The 21,344-nt window shown below is 52.5% G+C and overlaps 1 protein-coding gene across 4 annotated transcripts in view; it reads left to right on the top strand.

The window, feature by feature from the left end:
• CDC42BPB (CDC42 binding protein kinase beta) overlaps window positions 1-18,046 on the top strand; it is a 76,663-nt gene extending 58,617 nt beyond the window's left edge. Inside the window, exons 22-38 of one of the 4 annotated variants that reach the window (XM_080929555.1) lie at window positions 1,372-1,422; window positions 2,418-2,507; window positions 2,756-2,833; window positions 4,098-4,203; window positions 5,123-5,259; window positions 5,633-5,772; window positions 6,776-6,857; window positions 8,057-8,273; window positions 8,423-8,485; window positions 9,530-10,075; window positions 12,746-12,843; window positions 12,927-13,011; window positions 13,124-13,241; window positions 13,352-13,469; window positions 13,856-13,961; window positions 14,050-14,120; window positions 16,838-18,046. In XM_080929555.1, the coding sequence (XP_080785681.1) occupies window positions 1,372-1,422; window positions 2,418-2,507; window positions 2,756-2,833; window positions 4,098-4,203; window positions 5,123-5,259; window positions 5,633-5,772; window positions 6,776-6,857; window positions 8,057-8,273; window positions 8,423-8,485; window positions 9,530-10,075; window positions 12,746-12,843; window positions 12,927-13,011; window positions 13,124-13,241; window positions 13,352-13,469; window positions 13,856-13,961; window positions 14,050-14,120; window positions 16,838-16,969 (2,238 nt within the window). In that variant the 3' untranslated portion in view covers window positions 16,970-18,046. Of the gene's footprint in view, window positions 1-1,371; window positions 1,423-2,417; window positions 2,508-2,755; window positions 2,834-4,097; window positions 4,204-5,122; window positions 5,260-5,632; window positions 5,773-6,775; window positions 6,858-8,056; window positions 8,274-8,422; window positions 8,486-9,529; window positions 10,130-12,745; window positions 12,844-12,926; window positions 13,012-13,123; window positions 13,242-13,351; window positions 13,470-13,855; window positions 13,962-14,049; window positions 14,121-16,837 lie in introns of those variants that run through there. The other 3 variants (XM_080929553.1, XM_080929554.1, XR_013975347.1) reach the window with 3 other exon arrangements.
• The last annotated feature ends 3,298 nt before the right edge of the window (window positions 18,047-21,344 follow it).

The raw sequence follows: 21,344 nt of genomic DNA, 5'->3' as shown, positions 1-21,344 counted from the left end.
CAGTTAGTGGCAGGGCACATGCTTAGCTCAGGCCTGATCCTCAGGACTGAAGCGTGTGGTAACTGGAAGGATGAGAGTGTGTGTCATCAGCAGAGCTTCTGGTGAGGCACCTAATGCTGGTGTCCAAACTTGTCATCTCTTACTGACCTACCAGCAAGTCAGAATCTCACATAATGAGCGGCTCTTCTGCACCAGGGGTGCGATTTCTCTCGGCCTGTCTCCCTCGCTGACCGGTTCTTCTCTCTAACCTAGTTGAGTATAGACTGTGGTGACCACAGGACACCTTGCACACTTTTTCCCGAGACTCAGGCTCTTCTCAGTGAATTTCAGTGCCATCCTAAGGCTGTACCAGCAGTGAGTTTTAGCTCAGGGTAGACCTGCCTGTGTCCTGGACAACTGTTCCTCCCTGTTCAGGACTGGTGACATTTAATCATCGGGTTCCATCTAAGTCACCTCTTTCTTTCAACTTAGGACAAGTAGAATGCCCTACAGTCTGGGTTTATATCATGTTCTCCACGTGTCTGTAGTGGGAAGCGGGTGTTGGCATGGATTCTGCACAGGAACCACATTCTTTTCTGTTCAGTGTGCACTTTGCAGGTGCATTGCTAGGCAGTGGCATGGGTGTGGCATCCCACCTTTGTAAGCAGGGAGCAGTCAGGGGTGACTACGTGGGGATGTTGCAACATTTATTCAGGGCACTCAGATGTTTACCTTCACTCAACAGTGTTTCTCTGTGTAGCCCTGGGTGTCCTTGAACTTAGTCTGTAAATCAGGCTGGGCCAAGCCTCTGTTCTCTTTGTTTGTTTGCTTGGTTTGGTTTTTTTGAGACAGTTTCTTTGTGTAGCCCTGGCTGTCCTGAAACTATAGACCAGGCTGGCCTCAAACTCAGGGATCCACCTGCCTCTGTTGGGATTAAAGATGTGACCACCACGCCCAGCAAGTCCTCAGTCTTAAGCAAGTACATTATGAAAGTAATTGCTCACCTCGGACGAACCCTATCATGGGGTGACTGGGTCGCAGAGCTGGGTGGCTCTCATGGTACATGTAGCAGTGTGGAAGTCACAGCATGGACAGTTTAACATGGAGGCAGAGCTTTCCTCTGCTCCCCTTTCGACGTCCAGCTTGCCTCCCACTTTTACACCCTCAGCACTTTTCACCTGAGTGCAAACTGTGCTTCCCTCAAGAGAAAACCCTCACCTGGATTGGGATCCATGCTAGATCTGAGATGCCCTGGGAGCTCCTGAACTCTGCCAGATTTAACATGTTGCTGAACGCTAGAAGTGGGTCTCCATGGAGCCTCATTGGACTTTCTTGCCAGGGTTTACTGGGTGGGAAATGATCATTTGTGTTCCTCCTGTCTGTCACACCAAGGACTCGTTCTCCTCCTCATCTGCATCTTCTCTGCTAGCCTTGTGGGAGGACGTAAGTGACTGCGGCCCCTTCCGTGGGCTGCTCGGAGACAGTGCCCTGTGTGCTCTGACTTCTGAGTCTGTCCTTTGATTAACAACTAAGGAAATGGCTTTTACGCCACTAAACATGACTTCATTGGCTTGCTCGTACTCACCAGCTGGATGGCTGACCTGGTTAACTTGCCTGTGGGGGATACTCATATTTACTACCTCTGCTTACTATCTAATGAATGTCCTGTTCGTGGAGGATTCGCTCACCATCCAACTCTAGCACTGCAGTGTGCGGTTGTACCTGTGTGACCTGTGGGTGACCCCGAACCCCTGCTCTCCTGGAATGTGGAGGACTCGGGGTCTGATCTGCAGCTGTTGGAAGGTGTGCGCCTGTGTGCCACTGGATCAGAGCAGAACACAGCTCAGCTGTAGGCTTGTCTGTACATTCCCCAGTACTTTTGTGCACTGGGAATATCCACCGTGCCTGTGTGGTGGTGTATCAGGGCCACACCCACAGAGAGGTTCACCCCAGAGAGCTCACGAGGCTCCCTGTGAGTACTGCATTGAAGACCCCTTGTTCGCTGACATTCAAGCTTCTAGTTGTCAGGGCTCTGTGGGTGTTGATAGAGAGTCTCTTGATTTCTAGCAGGAGGTTAAGCATCTGGGTTGTCTGAGGACAGCCTGGGGTTGATTTTCCTTGTTCCCTAGTCCCTTTTTTTTTTAGAACTCACTATGTAGTCCAGGTGGCCTCAGACAGAGTGCTGATTAAAATCGTGCACTAACATGCCTAGGCCCTCGTTCCTCGTTTATAATGGCTGGAGGAGAGAAGGCCCATGTAACCGGAGTGGCCAGGCAACATCTTTCTATTGGCAATAATAGTGACTTGCCACTCCTTGTAAAAGGCAGTATGCTTGTGAGGAAACAGGTTCATGGTGAGACCTGGGTATAGAACACAAGGGACCCTAGACCCTGACAACACACTGTTCAGGAAAAAAATGCACCCTTTTCTTTTCACAGACCAGCTCAGCTAGTGATCAGGAAACGCAGGCTTCAAAGCTGGACTTGTCCCCATCAGTGTCTGTGGCCACAAGCACAGAGCAGCAGGAGGTAAGACCAGATGCCCCGTGGGTGCTCTGTGGGCCCTGGGGTCTGCTGTGCAGCTTGTAGCTAGGACCCGTCTCTCCCTCAGAGCTCCGTCAGACCATCAGCTGAATGAATGAAGGAGACCTTAACAGGTGTCTAAACAATGTAGTAATTAAAAATTCAGAAAGTTAACAATTTATAAATTATAGAGAGAAACTCCAGATAGGACCTGGTGGCTAAGCTGAAGCTCACCTGCCCTCACTTTGTCCTAGGATACGGCTCGGCCACAGCAGAGGCCGTCTACCGTGCCACTGCCCAACACACAGGCCCTCGCCATGGCTGGACCAAAGGTAGGTCCTTTCACATTGCTGGGTACCTTCTTGGTTTTTGAAGACAAATGTTGTATAAAATATCTGTGCTGGTTTTAAATGCACACAGTAGGCTAGGATTGTTCACAAATCTAAGTCCAGGATCTGTATTGTCTTCACACCTAAGCACTTAGTGGGGTTTTCAGCTGGAGAAGTTGGGGGGGGGGGCTCTTCCTCTGTTTCCTCATTAGTCTCAGACATGGTGGGTAGGTAGTGGGGGGCCTTTCACATCCACTTGCTTTTCTGTGTTTATTCTGTCTGTTGTCATTGAGAACCATCTGGTTTGTAGGAGAATGTTCCCCAGTGTACAGTTTGAACCTCAGTGCCCGGGTCTTCACCTTGTTACCTGATAGCCTTGAAGCCCAACTGGGTCTCCTTTCTCTTGTGTGAACAACATTGTAAGTCGTCATTTTCCCAGTTGTGTGGCCAGAGCTCGTAGCTTGGCCGCATTTGTGTATGCCTGGCATAGATTTGTGTCTGTTGATGTTTTCCCCCTTCAACCTGAGAGTAATTGGCTTTGGGACTTCGGCTCATGTAGAATTAAGGACCAGGCTGAGGGGCTGTGTGTTTTGTGAGCTTCTGGTTCTCAGAGACAGAAACGTAAAGGTGGCGTGTACCTGGGTGGTGACCGAGCCCCTGCCTCCTCTCTGGCACCTCCGCTAGTGGCTCCTAGAGTTGTGCTAACCACTCCCGCACGACTTGAGAAGCATGTGGTTTGTCAGTGTCTGTGGCTTTCTCTGTCACCTGTCACTCTTGTGTAGGCTTGCCAGACAGCTGTCACTGCCTGTTCTTGCGTTCCCAGCTAGCCTCACGGTTCTTCCCCTGCCTGTTATATTCTAAGTTTTCTGTCCTGGCAGAAGACAGTGGGTCTCTCCAGATTTTGGTGTTAACGTTTCTTGTAGATTGAAAGTGTGCATACCTTTGATGAGCCAAACCTAGGCAGGTTCCAGGCCCAATCCCAAAATCCTGATCTCAGTAGACAGTCAGCTGTGAAGGCACCACTGTGACCTTCCCCAACTCTTCCCCAAACAAAACTAACTAAAGGAAGCTGGTGTGGCTTGAGTTCTGGCTTGGGACCTTGGGTTTAGCACCACTGATGGGGAGCCCATAGCTGGAAGAGAAAGGACGTGAAGCAGGTGGCTTTTCAGGATGGCACACAAGCTGTCTACAAGTCAGTGCAGAGCAGATTGGCCCACTTCTTAGTTCCTGGTCACCTGATTTGTTTTACTTGGTTTTTTTCCTGCAGCCCAAGGCACACCAGTTCAGCATCAAGTCCTTCCCCAGCCCCACTCAGTGCAGCCACTGTACGTCCTTGATGGTCGGGCTGATCCGACAGGGCTATGCCTGTGAGGGTGAGTATTGACCTTAGTGCGTGAGCTGGACGCTCTGCTGTAGCTGCAGTGTGCACATAGAGAAGCCAGGTCACCTGTCACCTGAAAATGACTGTGAAACACACCTTCACCTGAGAGCAGAGCAAACACCCTCAGCCGACGGGGAGGTTTACCGTTCCCGTGGTATATGGGGGTTTTGTTTGTTCTTAACTTTTTAATTACATTCGTTTATCTGTGTATGTGTGTGGGCACATGTGCCGTGGTACATGTGAGGGTCAGAGGACAACTTAAAAGAGTAGCTTCTCTTCTCTCCTGTGGGTCTACTCAGACCTTCAGATTTGGTGTCCTTACCTTCTTCACAGGCCCCAGGCTAAATAGACCTTACCTTTGACTCTGTTGTATCTTTGTGATGGTAGTCACTGTTTTTAAATAACAAAAACCCTCTTGAGCTCTGTTTGGCTATCTGTCTTGAGCCTATTCACAAACTGTCTGCCCCATTTCACAGACCGCCTGACTGCTGGGTCAGAGCCTCCTTCCTAGAGACCCCAGCTGAGGACTGAACCCAGGACCTTGTGCTTGCTAGACGAGCGCTTTACCAACCCAACTTGTCAGTTGTCTTAAGCCTTCTGATTGGCTGTGTGTCACTGGGACCTTTGCCCTGCAGTGATGTGCTGGTGACTGCAGTGGCTAGATCAGGAGACAGCCTGTGCAGAGTAACTGTGAGGCAGGCTTTATGGGCGTGTACTTTGGTTTGGAAGGCCCCTCTTGATGTGTGGGCACCATGATACATTGAGCTTTTATTCTGGAACCTTTTTGGGAACTGTTTTCTGCAAAGCCATACTGACCATCTCAGCCTCACAGACAGTGAGTACAGAGAGCCTGTGCTCAGCCATTCGGCAGCATGTTGTTAAGGTAGGACTGTCCTCCTGTCCTCTTTCAGTCTGTGCGTTTTCCTGCCATGTGTCCTGCAAAGACAGCGCTCCCCAGGTGTGCCCCATACCTCCTGAGCAGTCCAAGAGGCCTCTCGGCGTAGACGTGCAGAGGGGGATAGGCACGGCCTACAAGGGCTACGTCAAGGTAGGAGGAGCCAGCTTCTCTCACAGCCCAGTGTAGTTCACTTTTATTAGGTCACCCATAGCTTCTTTCATGTAGTGAGCGCTAATCACAGCTCGTCCTACCATGAGAGGGTCTTAGACACAGCTTCGACTTTAGAACAGTTGGGTGGGGAGAGTCCACCTGCGGCCCCACAGTAACTCCCTGGGTTTCTGGCCAATGAGCTTCAAGCCAGGGTTCCAAAGCCAAGCAGTACTTGCAAACCACAAGTTCTCAGGTTTCCCCATGTCCTCACCAGACGCAGATTCTTGGTGAGAGAAACGTTAAGGGTCTGACAGTCTGCCTGTGCTGCCCAGATCTATGGCCCAGGATAAATGTGGTCACTGTTGGTCTATAGGTCCCAAAGCCTACAGGCGTGAAGAAAGGATGGCAACGGGCTTATGCAGTGGTCTGTGACTGCAAACTCTTCCTATACGACCTGCCAGAAGGGAAGTCTACCCAGCCTGGTGTGGTTGCCAGTCAAGTCTTAGACCTCAGGTATTTCTCTCCATGTTTGTTTGAAGACTGGTTAATGGGTGGGAGGAGCTGTCATGAGACTTAACCAAGTGCCACAGGCACACTCAGGGCCACATATGTGAAGGGCCTGTGCTATTCTCTCCTCCTGCCATCAGAAATGCTGGCATTGTGACCATCTGTAGTTAGCCTTGCCTAGTGACACAGGCTCGAGTTGGTGGTGGTCTTCGGCTGGTTCCTTCAGAGAGCTGCAAGAGCAGGGATGAGCCTGTCACCCAGCAGTGGCAGTGTCCCATTCATTCCATGTCTCCGTCCCAAATGGTGCCTGCAGTCCCTTGCCAAGTATAGCTATCTTGGTCACTGTTCTATTGCTCTGAAGAGACATATGACGGGGCAAGTGTTACAAAGGAAAGCATTCCGTATGTTCGGTACACTTGCTTACAGTTGCAGAGGGTTGGTCCGTTGTCATCATGAGGGAGCTTGAGGACATGCACAGTGCAGGGACAGTAGCTGAGAGAGAGCTTCTTCCTGATCCAGAAGCAGAGACTGAACCGAGCGTGCCGCGGGCATCTTAAAGCCCCAGAGCCTACCCCCGGTGACACACTTCCTCCAACAAGGCTACATCTTTCAATCCTTTAAACCGGGCCACTCTTTAGGGCTAAGCATTCAAATGCTTGGCCTGGGGAGCAGGGGGACATTTTAAATTCAATTACAACAAGAGCTATGACCCAAATGAGGGTGGAAAACAATTCATCCTGGCACCCCATCCTGAACTCAGCACCTTCTGCTTTTTGTTTATGGGTAGTTAATGAACCACTTCCTGATTGTACCAGGACAAGTCAAAAATGATTGGTGTGGAGCTGGGGGAACGGCGGGACCGTGCGAGTCAGGCAGGGGGACAGGGACTGTGCAACCATGAGAGTCAGGAAGGGGGCTCTGTTCTCAGCATTCCCCCCATGAGCCGAGTTGTACAAACGTGATGGCAAATCTGTGGAGCTTTCTCAGACCATGTGTCTCTTTCTGCCAGAGATGACGAGTTTGCTGTGAGCTCAGTCCTGGCCTCAGACGTTATCCATGCTACGCGCCGGGACATCCCATGCATATTCAGGGTATGAGTCTCTGATTTTATCTGTTAATTATTTTAAAAACAAATCACACTGTTAAAAGACAGTAGTCCTTAAAACCGGTGGTGCACACCTTCAACCCCAGCTGATGGGAAGCAGAGGCAACAAATCTCTGAGTCCCAGGACATCCAAAGCTACATAGTGAGGCCCTGGCCATGCCCCCAAAAAAGCAATTTTCCGAGCATTTTGCTGCCCTGGTGAATATCCCAGTGGCCCCTCACCTGCCTATGTTCCCACTGAGCACCAGGTACCTCCCACCTGACAGCTGCTCCTTGCTGAGCAGTGTGCTGAGTCTGCCTGCCACGGGCTTCCCATGGTGCCCCCTTCACCCCAGCCTTAGCGGAAGGGACGTTTCTTGGTAGACCCGTGAGGCACGTGTTGCTTTAGGGTCCCTCCTTAGAGTGCAGACTCTTAATTGACTACATCTAGTTTGTCCCTTTTCTCTGACTGGGTTGGCTGCATACTGTCATATGAGGAAGTTTCCAGAAGATTTGGTCAGAGAAATGCACACCACTTCAAGTTGTGATTTTACAGACACATTTGCCAAGCACAGAGCTAAGTCTGAGAGTTGTTTGTATATGGAACAGCCTTTGTATACAATCCAGAAAATCACCATTCTGTGCTCAAGATGACAGTCATGCTCTAGCTGTGGGGTTCCCAGGCTCCTAATGTTCCTAGTGAACACTTTCTGCAGACCCTTTCTTCCTTAGACACGCCCAAGAGGCCACATCTTAATCAGAATAAAGCTATTGACAAAAGCAAAATAATAATAATAATAATAATAATAATTGAGACAGGGTCTCTATTGGAGCTGTTACAGAACTTACTGTATAGATCAGGCTGGCCCACAGATCCTGCTGCCTCTGGCTCCTGGGTGCTGGGATCAAAGGTGTGTGCCACCACACCCAACCAAGAAGGCAGTTTTTACATGTGTGTTTACACAGTAGTGCTGACTAGAGCAGAAATAATTGAAATCTGACCAAGAAGGGACGAAGTCTGTGTTTGCAGCCCTGTTTCTTCCTGTCAGCTGCCCTGCCAGCAGCAGATTGGTGGTCTCTGGGGCAGCTGACATGAGTCTCCTAACTGATCCCGCTTGTGACCTCTGGAGCTAGGTGGTTCCAGCACGGTCTGTGTTCTGACCTGGCTGGCAGCTCATGGTTTTCTGTTTTGTTTTTCTCATGAAGGTGACGGCCTCTCTCTTAGGTTCACCTTCTAAGACCAGCTCACTGCTCATCCTGACAGAGAACGAGAATGAAAAGAGGAAGTGGGTTGGGATCCTTGAAGGGCTGCAGGCCATCCTCCACAAGAACCGGCTGAGGAGCCAGGCGGTGCACGTCGCACAGGAAGCCTACGACAGCTCGTTGCCGCTCATCAAGGCTGTCCTGGCTGCCGCCATCGTGGGTATGTCTCCAGGGTCTCCAGGGCATGACCTGTGTGGGAGTTCAGATTCTGAGCATGGCCACCTGGTCCCATCCTTCTGAATGCGTAGACAGTTTCTCCTGTGTAAAGAAGCAGGTCCTGGCTCACGGGACCCCACCTTGTTTCCCCAGATGGAGACAGGATTGCCGTCGGCCTGGAAGAAGGGCTCTACGTCATTGAGCTCACCCGAGACGGTGAGTAGGAGGGCACTGTGAGTCCTGCTTGGCTGTCTCAGACTCCGCGTCCATCTTTAGGGTTGTGAAAAGGGGACATCCTGGCGTGCAGCTTGAGTGACAGCGTCAGGGCATTGTGGAAATCTTAGACAAGAAGTAGAGAAAGATCTCAGTGACATGGCAGGAGCAGCATATTCTAGTGCCTGGGCATGTGTGTGGAGACGCACCAAGGAGTCCTGGCTATTTTAACTTTTTGTTTTGTGAGACAGGGTCTCTTTGTGTAATCCTGACAGTCCTGGAACTGGTGTGGAGACTCTGTTGACTTCAAATTCCTGCCTCAGCTTTTTTCTAACAAGCATTTATTTGCTTATACGATAGAGATTATAGAGTGTAGAAGTTAGGAAACAGCTTGTGACAGGCAGTTGGTGGGTCCTGGGGCTCAATCTCAGGTCTTTCCAGCTTGGCAGCAAGCACTTTCCCCACGGAGCTATCTTGCTGGCCTTCTAGATTGAATTGTCATTTGCTTTCTTATTTGCTTTTGAGCCCAACATAGCCCTGGCCATCCTTAAAATCAGAGATCTGCTTACCTCATCTTCCTGGGTGCTGGGGTTAAAGAAGTGCCCCCCACACCCAGCCTCTATTGAGGCTGACTGGGACAGGTGTAGGTCACCAAGCCTGTCAGGAGAACCGGGCAATGCTGGTGCACCGAAACTTACCAGAGTTCATGCTCCTCGCCTGCCAACCAGAAAGGAGTCTCCCCGTCTTTCCCACTCCATAGCCCTTCCTGTGGCCAGAACATTGGGCAGCTGAATCCCGCGGGCTCCAGACGAGGTAGTTTGAGTGTGCATGAGATCAGTCCCAGCCCCAGCTCCCAGCTGGACCCTGGCACAGCATTGGACAGGCAGTGGCAGGACCAGGGTTGTCAGAAAGCAGAGACAGATGTGCCACTGTATCTCCGTTAGGAGCATTGGCAACACTGGCCCTGGGGCTAACCGTGGTGGGAGGATTGTGGCGGGCAGTGGACCATGTCAGCCAAAGCAAGTCACCTGCATGCTCTGGCCACAGTGATCGTCCGCGCTGCTGACTGCAAGAAGGTGTACCAGATCGAACTGGCGCCCAAGGAGAAGATCATCATCCTCCTCTGTGGCCGGAACCACCACGTGCACCTCTACCCCTGGTCCTCCTTCGATGGAGCAGAAGCAAGCAACTTTGACATCAAGCTCCCGGAGACAAAGGGCTGCCAACTCATAGCAACAGGGACCCTGAGGAAGAGCTCGTCCACCTGCCTGTTTGTCGCTGTGAAGCGACAGATCCTTTGCTACGAGATCCAGAGAACTAAGCCCTTCCACAGGAAGTTCAATGAGATGGTGGCCCCAGGACACGTGCAGTGGATGGCCGTGTTCAAGGACAGGCTCTGTGTTGGCTACCCTTCTGGGTTCTCTCTGTTGAGCATCCAGGGGGACGGGCAGCCTCTAGACCTGGTAAATCCCACTGACCCCTCGCTCGCGTTCCTCTCACAGCAGTCTTTCGATGCCCTCTGTGCTGTGGAGCTCAAAAGTGAGGAGTACCTGCTTTGCTTCAGCCACATGGGACTGTACGTGGACCCTCAAGGTCGGAGGTCACGCATGCAGGAGCTCATGTGGCCTGCGGCTCCTGTCGCCTGTAGTATGTATATGTTTTCTGTTGCCATATCACTGTTGCTGCTTCTCACACGGACAGCCGGCATGTTCTGTTTGCTTTGGTTTGTCTCTCAGTCCCTGAGCCAAGAGTTAAGGAGCAGGGTGAGAGGGTGTCCAGTCAGCAAGAGGGCTTGTGCAGGCTAGATGCTAGGCTGCGGCAGAGTTGGGGCCTGTGGTGATGGCCAGCCTCACTCAGTACTCTGCTTGTTCCTCAGGTGTCTGACAGGGGGCCTCCTGGGCAGAAGGGCACGGTGGATGGGGAGGGGCCTTCATCTTCTTTAAAAAGCATTCTCATAGCAGAATTCACGGGGCAGAATAAAGTCACAGGGACTTGGTTTCTAGGAGACTTAACTGCAGCGTCAAGGTCCTGTCCCTTGTCCTGTTGGTCTGTAACGTGCTTCTGTGAGTGGGTGCTGTCCAGGGGCTGGGAGAACTTGATGCCTCCTGAGTCTGAGCCACCCTGCCACTGTTAACTGTGAAGGCCTTAAGCCTTCTCATTCAGCCCTCATGGAACCAGAGGGTAGTAGCAAGCAGTCAGGAGTGCAAGCCAGCAAAGCAGACTGGATCTGACCTGCCGCAGGTGGGGCTGCTGGGTAGGAGGTGCTGCAGACTGGATCTGACCTGCAGCCGGTGGGGCTGCTGGGTAGGAGGTGCTGCAGACTGGATCTGACCTGCCGCAGGTGGGGCTGCTGGGTAGGAGGTGCTGCAGACTGGATCTGACCTGCAGCCGGTGGGGCTGCTGGGTAGGAGGTGGTTTTATGCTTCTGTAAATGGTGGACAACTGAAAACACACTAGGCTGCTCCCACGCTGCTCTGGCCAAGGGAGGTGCCCAGGGCTGATAACTCAGTCTGTGTCGTAGTTCTCAAACCCTCCACGCTCGCTGGGGAAGCTGGAGCAGCAGGCCCAGGGCAGTGCCAGGGGAAGGACAGACAGCCCTGGAGATCCCTTTCTCTGGTCTTTGCAGGCAGCCGTGCAGTGCGCTGAGCCGTACACACTCCTAACTTCCAGAATGTCATTTTTCTTCCCAGTTTGGACTTGGAACAGACACACGTCCCAAGTGCAGTGTCACACATAACTAACATGGATACCCAGTGTCCCCTCTTCTCCACCTTCATAGTCAGCCCCACGTGTAGCAGTCAGCTTCAGAGCGGGAAGAAGTTAAGGAACTTTGAGGGTGGAGTAGCATCAGAGTCTGCAGTGCCTTCAAATGCTATCTCAAGAGACACCTGCAAGTCTACCATCTCCAAAGCACACATCCTCCACTGCCTTCGTAGTGTTATTTCAAACATCTGGTTTGAACTTTGTCCTCTGTTGATGAATCAGGAGTAGAGCCCCCCTCACCCCCCATATAGTCAGCAAGTCAGACCACTTGCCTGCGTTTCCCTGTGGAGAATTTTCATCTGTGAGGTAATTGAGGGCCAGCCTCTGCACATGGCATTCAAAAACAGGACAAATGCCCCACCCCGTATCAGAAACACCACTGGTGGATAATTTGGTGGCTGATTCCAGCATCTTATCCTGCCTAGGCTGGCACAGGCTGGTTGGAGTCACGTGCCCCTGGTGAGTGCTGCTGCTGGTGTCCTTCTGTGTGCTGAGGTGCTGCAGTGCCCAGCAGGTCTCTCTTGGCGTCCAGGTGCCTACTCTGTACTCTGCATGTCCATAAATGCCCAGCCGTCTTTGAGAACACTGCAGGGTCCGGGTGGTGGCCATCTGCAGCAGCACAGCTGAGGGGAAGTGGACGTCCACTCTCCCCTGTGCCTGGCAGGCCATCCAGACAGATGGGCTCTGCTGTGTCCTAAACTTGAGGGTGCCTCCTTCAACCTCATATGCTCAGGGGCAGAGGGCCATGCGTATGTATCGGCAGGGTGCCAGATCAGCTGTCATAGCATGACAGACAGCATTTCTTAAGAGCGTTGGGAGAGGCAGGGACACCATCTAGATCACTAGAATGGAGCCTACTGTGCCCTACAGGACAGTCCCAATGCCCTTAATATGAAATGTGCACAGCAAGGTTATGCACAGGGCAAAGCAGTAGAGTAGTGTGAGTCTGAAAAATACCCAGAAACCTGGTTTCTCTCTGTTATCTTATGGCTTTTGGGACTAGAGAGGTGGCTCGGTGGTTAAGGCTGCTGTCTCAGGAGCTGGGATTCAGTTCCCAGCACCTGTATGGCAGCTCCCAGCATGTGTAAGTGCAGTTCTAGGGGATTCCGAACCCTCTTACTAGTCTTCTCTGGCACTGCTTGCACACATGGTACATAGACAGACATGCAGATCAAACACCCATACACGTAAAAGAAAGAAAAAAATTAGAAAAACATTAAGGTTTTTGCCTGGCCATGGAAGAGGCGGTCCCTGCCAGGAGTGCTAGGAGAGAACTGAGTCTCTAAATACTTTCTAAATCCCTCAGCATCTTGCTGTAGTGTGGGAAACACACCCTGGTTGTGGAAGCAGTGGGGCTCCTCTGTGTAGTTACGATGCAGGAGACCTTGATGGAAAGGTGACTTCTGGCAGCGGAGCCCCACCACGGGCAGTGCTGCACACCTCCGCCTAAGGGCGGCGAAGGCGGGGCTCCGTGCTTACTGCTCTGCTTGTCTGCACCAGGCTGCAGCTCCTCCCATGTCACCGTGTACAGCGAATACGGGGTGGATGTCTTCGACGTGCGCACCATGGAGTGGGTTCAGACCATCGGCCTGCGGAGGGTAAGACAGCACAGTGGTCCTGGCAGAGACGGTTGTCCCCCGTTGCCTGGTGCCACATATGCGTCCTCTCTGCTCCTATACAGATAAGACCTCTGAACTCTGATGGCAGCCTCAACCTGCTGGGCTGTGAGCCCCCACGCCTCATCTACTTCAAAAACAAGTTCTCAGGTGAGCTTCAGACCGGACACAGGCCTCCATTGTCCCGCTGGCCTGCTGGCCTGCGAGTCGTGGCGTGTGGCTTGCCCCTTCGTGCAGCAGTCACAGTGACTGTTCCCAACAGGAACTGTCCTCAATGTGCCCGACACCTCGGACAACAGCAAGAAGCAGATGCTGCGGACCCGGAGCAAACGGCGTTTTGTCTTCAAGGTTCCCGAGGAAGAAAGGCTACAGCAGCGGCGGTGAGTGCGGGTCCCTCTGGCTCAGGCCCGCGGGTCCATGTGAGTGTGCTGTGAAGGGCTAGCTAGAGCCTAAGGATGCTTCCTGAGTCTCAAATGTTTCCTTTCTGCAGAGAGATGCTCAGAGACCCGGAATTGAGATCCAAAATGATATCCAACCCGACCAACTTCAACCACGTGGCTCACATGGGCCCTGGGGACGGGATGCAGGTGCTCATGGACCTGCCTCTGGTGAGTGTTCAACCAGGCAATGGTTGTGCAGTGCTGACCTGGGAAACCTTTGCATTGCTGCTGGGCCACTCCTGATCCTGAGATGGGTGTCTGTAGGAGCAGCCCTCCCTGAGTACATGCGTGCCCCCTTAGTTGTCATGAAAGGGCCTCTAGCTCCTTGGTGTGAGATAACAGTTTTTATCCTTATTTTAAACAGTGCATTTTCTATGGGGTTGTCCTACAGTTGGCACTGTAAGCTAGTCCTTAGCTCAGACGCATTGGTTGGTTGCTACTTTCCATTCCTAGCCCTCTCCAGGGCCTGCACTAGCCTGTTCACTGCTGTCCCACTGTGGCGGCCCCACTGTTGTCCCGTGTATGCTCACGTTAGTGCTACTCTCTTCCCCCAGAGTGCCGCACCCACTGCCCAGGAGGAGAAGCAGGGCCCTGCCCCAACAGGCCTCCCTCGGCAGCCCCCAACCAGGAGCAAGCCCTACGTCTCATGGCCTTCCTCAGGTACCAAGGGACAGGTGCTGGGGCAGCAATTCCATTCTACGTGATCCTCTGAGCCTCTCCCTGAGGTCAAAGGTGTCCTTGTCTGTAGGTGGGTCTGAGCCTGGAGTACCTGTGCCTCTGAGGAGCATGTCCGACCCCGACCAGGATTTTGACAAAGAGGTATGTATTCCCCAACACAGAAGGCTGTGTCCACTCAGGGCCTGCAGAGTGGAGACAGGAATTGTGTGGGGGAAGCACTTCCTCACATGGCACACAGCTGGGAGCACAGTCCTGAGCCCCTCTGGAGCTCTGCACACCCTGGGATATAATGGCCTCAGCACAGAGACCCCAGTAGCATTGGGCAGCCCAGAGTGCACAGCTGCCACCTTGAGTCACACGTGTCCCACCCCTCCCCCAACAGTGTGACCAAGGTTATGTGTCACCATGCACACATCCCACCAAGGGGTAAGGATTTCCTTAGAGTTGAGCCAGGTTCTGCCAGAAGCACTTGTCCTTCTGAACTTCTCTGATCTCTGAAGGGATTTCATGTAGCCCAAGCTGACTGCAAGCTTACTGCGTAGTTGAGGATGACCTTCAGGAGCAAGCTCTACCACTGTGGGCATGCGTTCCGTGCCCTGCTGTGTGTCTGTGGTCGTGCCTGACAAACTCCCCCAGAGACAGGGCTCTGGAAGTAGAGGTGCACACCAGCAGACTTGACCTGCTTCTGGACCTTCATGTAGTTTGGTTGCTTTGTTGGATTTCGTGCAGTGTCTCACTGTGTAGCCCTGTCTGGCCTGGAACTCACAATTTTGCCCAGACCTTGAATTCACTGAGACCAGCCAACCTTTGCCTCCTAAGTGCTGACTAAAGATGTGGTCACTTCCTGCCTGCCTTTGCCTTTCCTGACAGGTCCTCAGTCTGCACTCTGAGGCTTCCTGCTCCTCTGCTCCTGGCCTTTGTGTGTGTGAGACATAGCCAGGCTCTCGTCCGGGAGAGCCTTCTCTGGTCACCTGTGTGCCTTCCGTTCCTGGACATTTGGTGTTTGTGTGTGAGCAGCAACACTCCCATGACTTGAAGGCACGGTGTCCCTGCCTCCCCTGTGGAGAGAGCAGCCAAGGTGTCCAGCATCTAGCACTTGAGCTGCGTGTCTGTGCGCCTTAGGGTCTCTCTGGAGACAGGAGCTGGCCTGTTGCCCACAGCCACCCAGTAGGGACGTGGTGACCAACATGCCCTTCTGCTACTCCCTTTACAATCCTGAGACTCAGAACGCTGGTCACCTTCACCCCTGGTCAAGAGACCTTCCCTCTTTTCTCACCTGTGGCAAGCCTGCTGGGTGACTCACTGGATTTCTCTTGCTTTCTGAAGTCAGTCATTAGGTGTGGTTTTGTTTTTTTTACTTTATGTATGTGGGTGTTTTGCCTGAATGTATCCCTGTGTATTGTGTGAGTACCTGGTGACCAAGGAGGCCAGATGAGGGTGCCAGATGCTCTGGAACTGGAGTTGTGGATCATTGTGGGTTGCAGTGTGGATGCCGGGACCAAACCTGGGTCCTCTGCAAGAGCAGCAATGTCTAAGCTGCTGAGCTGCCTATCCAGCTCCTGCTTCACATTCGTCCTTATCCGGATAAGCGTTACTCTCCGTCACAGTGTGTGGAGTTCTGTCGGGATCTGTTGTCTGATCCAGCACCCGTGATCCTGCCAGTTCTCCCAAGGTCCATGTTCGTTCTGTGTCTGTAGCGTGTAGCTGTCTACACGTAAACCCTGTGCCATCACTGTGGGACGTGCCCTTACCCACTGGATGTCTTCACAGCCTTGTTGATTCCCACACCATGCTATGGCTTGTTCTAGACATTGAGTCAGAAACCGGAGGGCGAGCCCCTGTGGTTTTCTTTAGTACTGGAGATTGAACCCCTTAACACTGAGCACCGTTTTATCTTTCACTGTGACACGCGGTGCGAGTTTCCGGGCTGCCTTGAACTTCTCTGCCATGGACCTTGAGCCTTCACCCTCCCACATAACTAGGGTTGCAGGCTGGGTCATAGGCCCAGATCTTGTTTCTTAAGAGTAACTTTCTATAAGAGGCCATTGGAATTTCAGGAGGTCACACTGAATCTGTAGACCTCTTTAAGGGATTGATACCGTCTTAATATTTTAGTTGTGAATTTAGTCTTTTTGTTTAATGAGTCTCCTTTGTGTGTGTGTGTGTGTGTGTGTGTGTGTGTGTGTGTGTAGGGGTGGTTGCTAAAATGAACCAGATCCCCCTGAGTGGAGTTATAGGCAATTGTGAGCTGCTTGGTGTAGCTGCTGGGAACCAGAGCCAGGTGCTCACAAGTGCAGTGTGTCCTGGGCTGCTCGCGGTTCCACCAGCTCCGTAGCGGTTTATGGTGGGCGAGAGTCTCACCTCGGATGTCAGGTTACTGTCAGCCGATGCGGATGGAGTCGCCTGTGGCTGTGTGGACACTGAGCCCTGACCCTGCTGCTCTTGCCTGCAGCTCTGCTTTGCTCCTGATGTGTGGCTTCCTTGGGACCTGGCATACAGAATCCTGTCACTGTAAACAGTGTTGAGTCCCCTTCCAGTGCAGCGTTGACCTGCAGCAGTTTGTTCGTGTCCCTAACCTCAGGAGAGCTGTTTCTCTCACTGTTGACCCTGCACTTACGTGACAGCCTTTGACGTGACTAAAGTCCTCTTCCGTTTATTCCTAGAATGTCCCACTTGGCTACAGGTTGTCTGGCTTCCTTCTCACTCCCTTCTCTTGTGCAGTGAGGAGACCCAAGTCACTTCTGAGAGCAGGGCAAAGGCTGATACTCACCCACAGGGCCCTGCAAAGGCCGTAGACAACGTGCACATGAGGGGACAGGAGCACTGCCCGTTCTCACACTCTCTCTTTGCATTGGCAGCCCGACTCTGATTCCACCAAGCACTCAACTCCATCCAATAGCTCCAACCCTAGTGGCCCCCCAAGTCCCAATTCGCCCCATCGGAGCCAGCTCCCTATGGAAGGCCTGGACCAGCCAGCCTGTGACGCCTGAGGCTGCCAGCACAGCACCGAGGGACCAGGGAGCCCAAATGGCCCCAACATCAGTGCCAAGACTGAGCTGACCCTCCAGTGTTGTCCAAGGAAATGTAGAATCAGTTTGTAGATAGATAAAATAATCTTTATTATAATGATCAGCTTCGTGCCACGTTGTTGGTGGCAATCGACCAGATGTGTTCGTCTGCACAGCCACAAGGCAACACTGTTCCGTTTGCACATGAAGGACCACCACTCACCCCTCCCCCCGGGACCACCCAGGCCCACGTCCAGCAGATGCTGTCTCAAGGCCCCACAGAGACTAGAGTGCGCCATCCCAGTGTCACAGAAGGCAGAGGATGTTTGTGGCCTTTTCATTCACTTCACCCTGACACAGGCAGCTGCAGCAGCCCTGCTGACTGGCTGACAGTCTGTGTCCCTGTGTCCGTCCATTCTGGGTCACAGTCACTGAGATGCCCCTCCTGCTCTGAAGGCAGCTGTGCACTGGCTCCCACTGTCTGCAGCCCGCCACTGGCCAGCACACACAGAATGGGCAGGAGCCTGGGGAGCCATGGCCCAGGCCCTGCGACTTCCCTCCCATCTTCCTCCCCTCGCCCTGCATGGAGCCTCCGTGCTCAGTGGCACGGAATCGCCCAGCACTCCTGCACATCGGCAGAACCACGGGCCCGGGAATGGCACGTATGTTGAACCTCATCCCTTCTTGTGTCCTGGGCTGAGTGATCAGGTCTGTGGCCCTACCCATGAAGGCTTTCGACTAACTGTGGCAGCAGACATGGCTTGTCCTCATTTGGACAGGCCTCCCTTCCCCATTGGCGTGCTTGGTGACGCGATTCAGGGTGAGCACTTGGCTGAGTTGGCACTGAGGGTGGTGGCACTGCTGGCCAAGCCTGCATGTCACACCCAGCACCTGCTGCCTGCCCCATCCACGTTCCCCGGCTTTGTGCCGGGGCAGGCACCTGCTGGGGGTTCTGGTTTTTACTTTTTTAATGTAAGTCTGAGTCTTTGTAATTATTGAATTGTGAGAACATTTTTGAACAATTTACCTGTCAATAAAGCAGAAGATGGCAGTTTTAAAGTTCTCAGTGGTGTGTCTGGCAGTGATGTCACCCTTTGTGCCTTCCTCCAAGATGCTATGGGGACATACCCATGGTACCTGTGTCCAGAGCATGAGGCTGCTGTGGCATGTCACCTGTGCCATGGCAGGCAAGTCTGCCCAGACGCTCTTCCCAGGCTTGCAGGCCCCACTGCAGAGAGAGGAGCTGGTGTCTGCGTCTGGGCAGAAATAGCACTAAAGGAAAGGTGGGGCTGGGGACAGGGAGGACAGCCTGTCTGTAATCCCAGCAGAGTGCACAGCCAGTAAGACAGGCTAGCCACAGGGCCACCTGGCCACAGGCACACCAAGGCCTGGCCAGCAGGCCCTGCCCCCGCCCCTAAGAGTCAGCATGGCTGGTCAGTGAGGACAGTAAGGATGGGGGTGCTGGGGCTGTCAGGGCTCCGTGAGTTCATTCTCTGCCACAGACAAAAACATTAGACCAACTATCAAACATCTGGAGCCGGATGGCAGTACACGCCTTTAATCTCAGCGCTTGGGAGGCAGAGACAGGTTGATCTCTGAGTTTCAGACCAATCTGGTCTACGGAGATCCAGGACAGCTGTGTCTACACAGAGAAACCCTGTCTCCAGAAGTTCAGGAAACAAAACAAACATTTGGGAGAACAGATGACCAAGCCATGGAGAAAAATCAATGATAGCTTCAGAATGGGAGGAGCCATCCCTAGACCATGATCCTAGGGAAACAAGTCAGTAGGTAGCACTCCTCCGTGGCCTCTGCATCAACCCCTGCCTCCAGGTTCCTGGCCAGCTTAGTTCCTTCTGGACTGACTTCCTCCAGTGATGAACAGAGCTGTAAGAGCATAAGCCAGGTAAAATGTTCGCTCCAACCTTGTATGACACTGCTGGCACTGTTGGCCCTGGGCCCCAGCTCCAGGCTGATCTGTTTGATCACAGCAGTGAGAACCCTAGAGTCCTGGGGGGGGGGGGGTCCTCACCCCGTAGCTTACTGCTCTCAAACAGTGTCTTCAAGGAACAAGCGGTCATCGCTTGGAGCCCATGTCACTCCTGTGTCCTTCTCACGCTTCTTCAACACCAGCTGCCGTCAGTGGAGGGGACATGACCACTCTAGCTGCTCTGTGCCGACTGTCTTTGACTTAAACACACTAGTCAGCACTCAGGAAGCAGACGTATGAGGAGCTTTGTGAGTTTGAAGCCAGCCTGGTCTACATAAGTTCCAGACCAGCCAGCACTACATACTGAGACTGTCTAGAAAAGAAACGAGGCACAAGAACTACCATGTTAGTCTCCGGTCATGTTTTCCTGTTAGGTGTTCAGGACCTTGCAGGTGGCCAGAATTAATCTCATTTTTCTTACTGTCCAGCTTGTTGAGGCTCTGGTCCTTGGGGCTCACGGGCGTTTTGAGAGGAACCTCTGGCTCCTCCAGCTTTGTTTTGATTTATAAAGATAAGTCAAAGGCCTTACTTGGCAGTGGCTTCTCTTGGAAACATGGAGGAAATTCTCTTTATTGACTCTCCTGTTTGCAAATTGAACACAAGGGAGAGCTCACCAGGTGAGTCACTTCCAAGGCCTCCCTGAACAAGAGAACAGGTGACTCCCCCCAGTCACCGCCCCCCAAAGTCCCCTAGAGGACCCTGACCTCTGAAGGAAAGAGTTAATTCTTCTCCATTTTCATTCCTCTGACCTCGTGGCAGGGCCTCCAGCTGTCACCACTGGACACCCAGACTGTCACCTACACCAGGCCTTTTAACTGTTGAGCAGTACTTAGATAAAGCTTAGCCGAAAACCTAATATAGACTTGGATTAGATGTACAATTTATCTGTAAGCCAGCTTTATAACCATAATGAAGATTAGACCGATAACTACATTGATTAAGCAGAGGTTTGATGTCAGTGTTTTGAACTTTTTAGAACTTTTACAAGCCGTATGTAACAAGCTCTGTAACCTGCTTACATCTTTTTTTTTGTCTTTGTTGGGGTTACTGTTGTGATAAACACCATGACCAAATCAAGTTCCCAAGGGAGGAAAGGGTTAACCTGGCTCGATTCCACAGCCCTGTTCATTAGTGAAGGAAGTCAGGGACAGAGCAGGAAACCAGAAGGAGCTGATGCAGAGGCCATGGAGGGGCTGCTAACTGACTTGCCTCCTCAGCTCAATTTCCTAGAGAACCCAGGACCACCAGCCTGGGATGGCCCACAATGGGAACAGGGACCGACAAGAAACAGAAAAGATTTTTCTTTGAGAGTCTTTAAACATACTGTTCACAGGTGTCAGGGAGTACCCACAGTCAATCGGACAGAAGTACCTGACTTTGCCAGCGTCTAACCCAAGACTCCTGGCTGCACTCAGAAGCAGACTCTACCCACAGTCAGTCTGTGTATCTGCAAATGGGGGCGGACGACCTGAAAGTCTCAATACTCCTGGCTTTTCTTTCTTCTCTGATAATGAGAAGGCTCGGAACATGGGGTCAGACTTCTCCATCTGCAAGGGAAATGTCCAGGGGACTTAGAGACAGCCTCCTGACAGAATAAAGTCAGTGTGTGTGTGTGTGTGTGAGAGAGAGACAGAGACAGACACAGACACAGAGAGAGACAGATTCTGGCCTGAGTTTGGGAAGCCAGCGCACGTTATTTGGAGGAATCCTGGGACCATGTGCAGTGAGGTGGAGACAGCCAGGAGGCTGGGTCAGGGCAGCTCCTATGCACAGACCCTTGTCCACCTGGTGGGCAGCTGCAGTCTGACAACAGGAAGCAGATAGTCTAGTCTGTCCCAGGGAGAAGCCGACTAAGCGGTGGAGTGCGCACATGCCCAGGGCTCAGTCTCTGCCAGTCCATGTCCCCCCCCTTGAGTCTTTTTTGGACCTGCATTCCCTCTTGTCCCAAGCCACAAGGACTACAGTCCGGGTCTATACAACTACTAAAGACGTTTGATGTCACCGTCACCCCTCAAACCAGTAAAGCCACATGAGGCCGGAGGGACCACTGCCTCACCAAGTTCCCTCAGCACATGCTATATGATGCGGCCTGCTCTGCTCCATCCTCACAGTGATCTCAACACCCAAAGCTAAGATGTTTCTAGATCAGAATTCACAGAGCAGGAGCCAGACACGGGCAGGACACATACAACTTCAGCACAGAAACAGGCCAGACAAATGCTAAGGTAGAGGCAGGGGGGCAGAGTTGTCCTGAGTTCAGAACCTGGGATCTTCCTCATTCTGGGATCCAGCCACCAACCTAAGGAGTAAAATGCTCAAGTGTTAATCGATTACTGGAATCCCATAGGAACTGGAGTGGCCCTTGGT

Source organism: Micromys minutus (assembly GCF_963924665.1).
Source record: "Micromys minutus genome assembly, chromosome: 1".
NCBI classification, from domain to species: Eukaryota; Metazoa; Chordata; class Mammalia; order Rodentia; family Muridae; genus Micromys; species Micromys minutus.
This window is presented reverse-complemented; position numbering and strand designations above follow the sequence as displayed.